Raw genomic sequence first — 7,454 nt, forward strand, 5'->3', positions numbered from 1 at the left:
GAATTTCTGATACACTCTAATATTTTCCCTGTTTGCACACTCTTTGAATTTATTTTGTTCTTTTCCTAGCTTATTAGATTGGATGCCCTATTCAAACTTATATAGGTATATAATATAAGCTTCTAGTCTTAAATGCATATATTGACAACACTTTTCAAGATTTATTCTGGGTAGCTTTTGCCTGATGTTATTTTATTTTCACATTTAAACTTGTCATGCCATTTTAGGTTTCTCTCTTATAAACAGTTTATGAGTGGATTTTGAAATATCCAGTCTAAGAGTTGATCTTCTCACTAAGTTTATTCCATTTATATTTATTTTGATTATTATTGTGTTTTCTATTTGTCATATACTTTATCTTGCTTATTTTTTCTTCTTACTAGCTTCTCTTGGATCAATAGCATTTTATTTATCCTTTTTTTTCCCTCTGCAAAACATGTCATATATTCTGTTTTCATCCCTTAAGAGTCACACAAAAATATTTAATAATAATAAAGTTTAAAGTTTACATATATGTATATGTCTGTATGACTTACATGTATCCGTATATGGCAAGAACCTTAGAAAATACTTTTAGCTAAATCCCCTTACACAGCTTTCATTTAAGTTCCCTCTTTTTTTCATACACAAATATTTAGTTCTCTTTTTTTAAACACAAAGTAGTCTTGCTTTGTTTATTTTATGGTCAATATTTATTTATATTTATTAATATCTGTTTATACATTTATTTTCTCAACTTTCCTTCTTACATCCTTTTCCTGCTCCTGTCACATAAACTTTCCTACCACAAACAGACATGACAAGATGATTTCAAGGTCGACCAAGTTTGAGAGGGGAAAAAAATGTCTTTCTTCCTTATTATGTTTCCCTGGATATTTCTTGCTTATCTTCCAAAGTATTTTGCTTTTTGTTTTGTAGACTGTCTTTTACAGTTTCTGGGACTAAAATGACAAATAAACCATATTACTGTTTTTAAAATATTATAGTTAATTCAAGGAGGGATTAGATTTGACCTTTTCAAGTCAGAGATATTATATAAAGACTCTTGTACAAGTCAGAAACAACCATAATGGGTTTTCAAATACAGTTTCAGTATGTTTTATGGGATAATTCCATTATAATAATTTATAATTTACAAAGTCCCTTAATGCATTAACTCTGTGATAGTTGCTGTCTAAAAACCAGTTAGACAATGATTGAGTTTGCTTTCATATTAAAATAATGACTATCTTGATTATTATTCAGCACTGCTTTGAGGTTTCTGCAAATGCAGTAGGATAAGAAAGCAAAATAATTTATATGAATAATAAAAATGAAAATATAAAACATTTATTTTGGATAGTCATATTATTGAATACCTAGAAAACACGAGAGGCTCTAATTTAAAAATAGATTAAGCTGGATACAAGATGAGTGTGCAATGGGCATATTGAATATACAATAATCAATGGGTTTTAATTTTATGTTATATTGGTAATAAGGACCTAGAAGTAGAAATAGGTAGGTAGATAGGTAGCTAAAACAACACCTTAAGTATCCAATAGACAAATGATACATTTGGAAAATATATATATATATATGCAAGGGAGATGATAGAGTTCATGTCTACATTTTAGAAAGCCCTCTTTTAAATTAACAAGACCACTTAAATAAAAATTTGCAAAGTATATAAATAGGCAATTCACTAATTCACCTAATTGTAGTCATTGAGTTGATAACCATATATTCTTTACCATCATGAAGCATATCATCTTTTATGTATATTGCTACATACCATTGTTTCTTTCTGAACGACTCTGAGTGTATCATTTGCTCTCTCCTTGCTTCCATTGTCCCAGGATATCCATGAGGGTCTTCATTAGAGGAACTATAAGTTGTATTCCAGTTCTAAAATAGTATAAGATTATGACCACAAAAGAGCTTAATTTCCAGTTTTCTACCCTGAGTCAATATTTAAGAGAATCATGAAAGCCTCCTGGCTGTGTCTATGTATTTATTTTGTTTCTCAAGTCTTATTTCCCCTCCTTGTCCTCTGTCTTGTCCATCAATTCTTCAAGTTTCTTTTCCAAGTATTTCTTCAGTGACCTTCGTATTGCTTTCATCTTCCTCCGATGAGAGACACAAATATGGAATCTAGAGTTGAGAAAGAAGATAATCTCAACTTCAATATTAATAGCCAATTCTTTAAAACAATATACAATTGGTTTCTCCTTTTTTGGATACCTATCCTAAAATTTTTCCTCATACTTCATTGCACATCCTCCATCTCCTTTTGTTCCAAATATTATCTCATCAAACTTCCATCCATTTCGTTTCTTTCAGTATTATAGCCCAGAAAATCTGTCCTCCTTTCTCTTTGTTTCCGTTTTGCGTGTGTGGAGTGGTGGTGGTGGTGGTGGTGGTGGGTGGTTTCTGCCAAAGGAATGCTTAGCCCATTGTTTCTATGGAGGGAGGAAAACTCACAGTAACAAAATGCTTCCCAACACTGCGCCTTCTGCCAGCAATATAAGAAATAGTGAAATCTCTTTTTTTTCAACCATCTTTGGATCCTCTTCTGGAGGAGAAAGTGAAAAAAAGAAAGTGAGCTTGGGGAGGAGACATAGTAACTTTGCATATCCTCTATACTCAAACAGCTTGCCCTCTATGCCACTTCCATTACTGCTTCCTGGTTCTTCTGCTTTTCATTATTCTCAGACCCCTACCTAGGCTTTACAAAAATTTTACCCTTGCTAAACCTAATTCCTCCACCCCTACTCCACCCTCTAGCCTTTTCATTTCCCAGCCTTTTGATTGACATTTAGGTTTGCTTGTCAACATTAGAGTGATCTGCAGTTTCTGACTCAAAAACTAGTTGTTGAATAAATCAAGGAAAAGCCCAGTTCCGTGATTCCTGGCCCCTCAAACTGCACTCCATAGTCTTTGCTACCTGCGCAATATTCCCCTTTGAAGCACTGGGTAGTGATGCGAAGACAGCTCCAACAATCAAGGATGGGACCTTCAGTCACAACTGAAAAAGAGGAGAAGGAAAAGACTGGGAAGGGGGCCATGGTACTGAGGTTCCTTAGTTTATATATCAAACATGGATTAGATTTCAAGCATTCTCAGGACTCTTGAGCTCACATTGCTGTGAATTCCTCCTTCCCCTAGCAATCAAGGATCTTGATGGGTCGAAACCTTCTGTAATTTAAGTCTGATTTCTGGGAAGAAGTTGGAAAAACAATGCCTCAGTTTTAATGGGGTGATGGTATGCAAACTATACTTTAAAAAGCCTCTGAGCACCTCTAAAACCTCTGAGATATATGGTATTTCATAAACTAGAACTTATTGTCAGACATTATTGACAGTCCCCCTTCTAAATGGAATGCTAGGATTTGGGGTCTTAGTGTGACAGGTGGGAGAGATGGGATCATATAGAATAAAGGAGATGGGAAAAGAAGGGCTGAAACCTCAAGGCATCACATGTACTGTACTCACTGCAATCTTCGGAACAAGCTAAAAGAGAATAAGAAAAAGTTCTAATGAGTTCCCATCAACTAAGAATTTACCAGGTTTATACCCAAATAGTCCTTATTTAGTTACCCATTAAGTCCCATCCACCCATCCACCCATTCTAAATCACCCAAATATGAAACCATATTCCTCCTGCCCTCCTCATTTCCTATTCTCTTCAGATAATTTCATTGTTCGTAGATAGACATTTTTCATTACCAAGTTCAGAGAAGGCCTTTAATGTTTCTTTCAGTTTGGATTCCAGATCATGACGGACATTAAGAAGCTTGCCTTGAAGGATAATGGCACCTAAGAGGGGATGGAAGGGACATCAGAAAACAGGAGGAGCCTGTCCCTTCAGAATTTAATCCTAGTTGCTTTGCTTTGCTTTTCCCAATCAACTTTCCATATACCTGCTAGGGCAATACAGTTTTTAACATTGAAACAGTGCCTCACCTTTCCATGGTTCATTGCCCAGTTTATAGAATTCATTCTTCAGCCATGTTCTTAAGTTGACAACATTTTGGACAGCTAGAGAAGGGGAAAGGTACATGTGGATGGAATAATCACATCTTTGGGGAAAATTCAGTGAACCCAGGTGCTCTCTTCCCTACCTCCCTTCTCCCTTTAACCCCCAAACTCTCAGGGACTCAAGCTTCCCTCACCCAACACCCGAAGCATCTTGTTCCCGTGGGAGACCTTGGAGCTTATACGGAGAATCTCCTTAATCTGCCGTTCAAGCAAATGAGTTCGACCAGGGACATCTGAGGGTATGAGCTTTGCCAGCAAGGACTCAACATCCTCTTTGAATTTGGGGTCACATTCCAGACAGCCTTTGACTCCGTGTAAGGCTGCCAGGGACAGGGGCAGGAGCAGGAGTAACCAGAGGTCACCCATATCCTTGCCCCAAACCCCTCTCCCTAACAGCAGGTTGTCCTGGCAACTAGTTCACCTAGTTCCTTTTTCTTCAAAAATCCAGGAATGAGAGTCTTCTCCTGGATAATCTAACTCCAGCTTTTCCTCTGTTTCCATCCCGCTTCTAGGCAATCTCATTTCCCTAAGGATCTTTGGTTGTTTTCTGACTTTTGTCCTTCATTCCGGAGAGGGAACTGCCAGATGGGGAGCAGATACCTGAGTTCTGACTGTAGAACACAAAGAGGGAAAGACTACTTGAGCTCACAAAAGCAGAGTTCTATGCAGGGAGATGTCTCATAATAAAAGTGTTTCATTTGCTCTCTCCCTGATTTGTGTCTTTGGTAGATTTCCACATACCTCCTGATCATTTGAGTAGTAGTTATTCATTATGAGCCTCTACAACCTACCTTCTCAATGGAATGCTCTAGGAAACTTTAATTTCTTGGCAACATAAAAGAGTGGAAAAGAGCAGGGGGACCAAGCCTTTGACTTCCCTTTCTCCACATCTAATGTCAGAACAGGGAATCTGGAATCTGGAAACCAACTGGAAAATAAGAAGGGCATATGACCAAGAGTCTGGAAAGAGCTCAGGTTGCAATATAACGACAGAGATGGCTGATGGAAGAATCATAAGGCCTTAGAGATTGTTAAAGCCGAACTCTACTTTTACGGAGGAGGTAAGAAAGGTCCAGAATAATGAGTTGCTTGGGGTCCCAGTCCCTATTGGTAGCAGAGATGTTGGGAATTAAGGAATGAATGTCTACATATAATTGTTAATAATTAATAATTTTGATATAATTAAGAATTTCTCAGAAATTTAGGCTACTTTTGTCTGTATGATGATTTATCAGGTCATGCTACGTGACGGTTTTCTGCCTTCTTGTAGAGAGTCTGGAGCCAGGACAAGAGAAATAACAGCTGAGATGGTGAGCAAGAACCTAGTAATATTCAGGGACTTTAGAGGATGCATCCTGAAACTACTGGTGAAAATTATGTGTTTATATATACCATGGGTTGCCCCCTCAGGCCACCTACCTGGAAGGTGGCTAAATAAACATGTACTTCCTTCATCATTCTACGGCTTTTTGAATAAGAATGTTCTTTGCTACTTTGAGGAAAATCAAGACTACTTTGCAAGACTTTTCATAGCACCAGTGGCCTGTTTTCTCATAGATTGTTTGTATGGCTGTGATCTTCTGGAAGCCAGAAAAGTCTGAATTACTGTAGAATAAGTAGTAGAATTTAGATCTAAGAAATGGGGAGGTCATGGAGTGGAAGATTGTGGGAGGAGTTGAGAAAACAAACATTAATTGTATGCCTACTGTGTGGCAGATGTACTGAACATTTCAGAAGTGTTATTGCAGGTCCTCACAGCGAAGCAACACTTTGATAGATTATCATCTCCCTTTCACAGAAAAGAAATTGAGACTTAGTGATGTGAAACAGTCTGCCTTGGCAAAATAATATAGTAGCTATGGAATCAGGATTCAAACTCATGTTGTCTTGCTACAAATTCTGTATACTTCATCCACTTCCTCTCAACAACTTTTTCTAGGATAATACAGAAGATAATCTCTGGGAATTTGATAAATCAGGAAATGAGGGAACTAATTAAAATCCTTTGATGCTCTATGACTTGTGATATAAAATCAGCATATATCTGCAATGATTTTATATTCATTTGGCTAGATAATTTCACCTATAATGATTAACCAAAGGATTTTTACATGCTGGGGTTTGCAGGCACGTGAGCTAATGGGGTTCAGTTAGCTCTGGAAACCAAAGTTGGTGGCTTGGGAGCTAAGAAACTTAGTAGGAAAGTGGCTAAGTTCGAGGACAAATCTTCAAAAGAAGATGTATCTTCAAGAGAAGATGTATTATAGGTAAGATATTTTCCAATCGATGATATATACCTTAGCCTTGGAATGGAAAATTTAAGAGAATGCTTGGCCATGTTACTGAAAAATTCTACCTCATTCCGTGGTCCATTTTCTTGATCCAGACCAAGTATATTATTTTTACTCTTGCTTCACCATTCCATTTAATTTGCAATCCAGGCATTCAAGATGAGAGAAAAGGCTTTTGGATACTCTTTGCAAAGGTGAGAAAAAGGAAGTGGTAGGTTGAAGGGAACGTGTAAAAAGGAAGACAGTGGAGGAAATCCCTCTCAGTCTTATGGAGTAACAGATTACACAATGTGCTAATGGAAAAGACAGAGGTACACAGAAAGGTCTTTGGGAAAACAGAACAGCACTAACCAAATATGGAGAAATTTCTTTAGAGAGGGTAGAGCCAGGAGAAAAGAAACAGCAATTGAGAAATAGATGGTGGCAAGTGATAAATCAGTAATGTTCAAGGGTTTTTAGGGGGCTCATTCTGAAAGTACTAATAAGAGAGTGCATTTACATATAAGGAAATAATCACAGTTACCATGGGATATTTCTTTGAATTTAATAATTATAAAATATTTGAGCTTTGGGGAAGAAGAACTCTCTGGAGATTGATGATAACAAATGATATTATTTAATTAAAATAATAATACTTCTGTGTGGTAGGCAAAGTCTAAAACCAAATCCTTGATTGATTATGCTAGTATTTGGCTTGGATTGGCATGGAAAGGATATAATTGTTAGCAACTTGAATCCATTGAACAAATAGTTGAAGTCTTTATTTGCTTAAAAGCATGCCTGAGAGCTAGAGAGCAGATTACCAGGTCAGAAAAGGAAAAGGAGTCTGCAGCAATCCCCAGGGCCTTGATGGGGCCACCTCATCAGGGAAGACTACCAGATCCTGATGAAATCAAGAGAGAACACGTCATAAGTTTCCCACAGGCAGTTGCCCATGCAGGTACCACTAGAAGTGTCAGAGATAGGATTGCACCACCTCTAGAGGGTATCAACACGTTATCAAAGAATGAAACAAAGATTATCAGTTTAAGAAAAACAATTTGTAAGTTGTGTCTATTAATTTTCCATGCAAGAGAACACACACAGAGAATAATTTCACTGTATGGTTCACTGAGGAGAAAAGGGACAATTTTTAAGTATTAG

The 7,454-nt window shown here is 37.1% G+C and overlaps 1 protein-coding gene across 1 annotated transcript; it reads right to left on the reverse strand.

Moving 5' to 3' along the window:
* Positions 1-2,012: 2,012 nt before the first annotated feature.
* Positions 2,013-4,386, reverse strand: IZUMO3 (IZUMO family member 3). Its single transcript, XM_037850772.1, has 7 exons — positions 4,155-4,386; positions 3,946-4,020; positions 3,709-3,798; positions 3,475-3,492; positions 2,927-3,007; positions 2,464-2,554; positions 2,013-2,133 (listed from the first exon to the last, which is right to left on the reverse strand). The coding sequence occupies exons 1-7, from the start codon at positions 4,384-4,386 to the stop codon at positions 2,013-2,015; spliced, it is 708 nt and encodes a 235-aa protein (XP_037706700.1).
* Between the last annotated feature and the right edge of the window lie 3,068 nt (positions 4,387-7,454).

The sequence above is a fragment of the Choloepus didactylus genome, chromosome 10, assembly GCF_015220235.1.
Source record: "Choloepus didactylus isolate mChoDid1 chromosome 10, mChoDid1.pri, whole genome shotgun sequence".
In the NCBI taxonomy this organism is placed as follows: Eukaryota; Metazoa; Chordata; class Mammalia; order Pilosa; family Megalonychidae; genus Choloepus; species Choloepus didactylus.

What these genes read in the sequence shown, in the direction of transcription:
- IZUMO3 (XM_037850772.1), bottom strand. Translation starts at nt 4,386, where the DNA reads ATGGGTGACCTCTGGTTACTCCTGCTCCTGCCCCTGTCCCTGGCAGCC. An exon ending in CAAGATGCTTCGGGTGTTGG is followed by an intron (nt 4,021 to 4,154) that starts GTGAGGGAAGCT and finishes CCCCTTCTCTAG; the next exon opens with CTGTCCAAAATGTTGTCAAC. An exon ending in GGGCAATGAACCATGGAAAG is followed by an intron (nt 3,799 to 3,945) that starts GTGAGGCACTGT and finishes ATCCCCTCTTAG; the next exon opens with GTGCCATTATCCTTCAAGGC.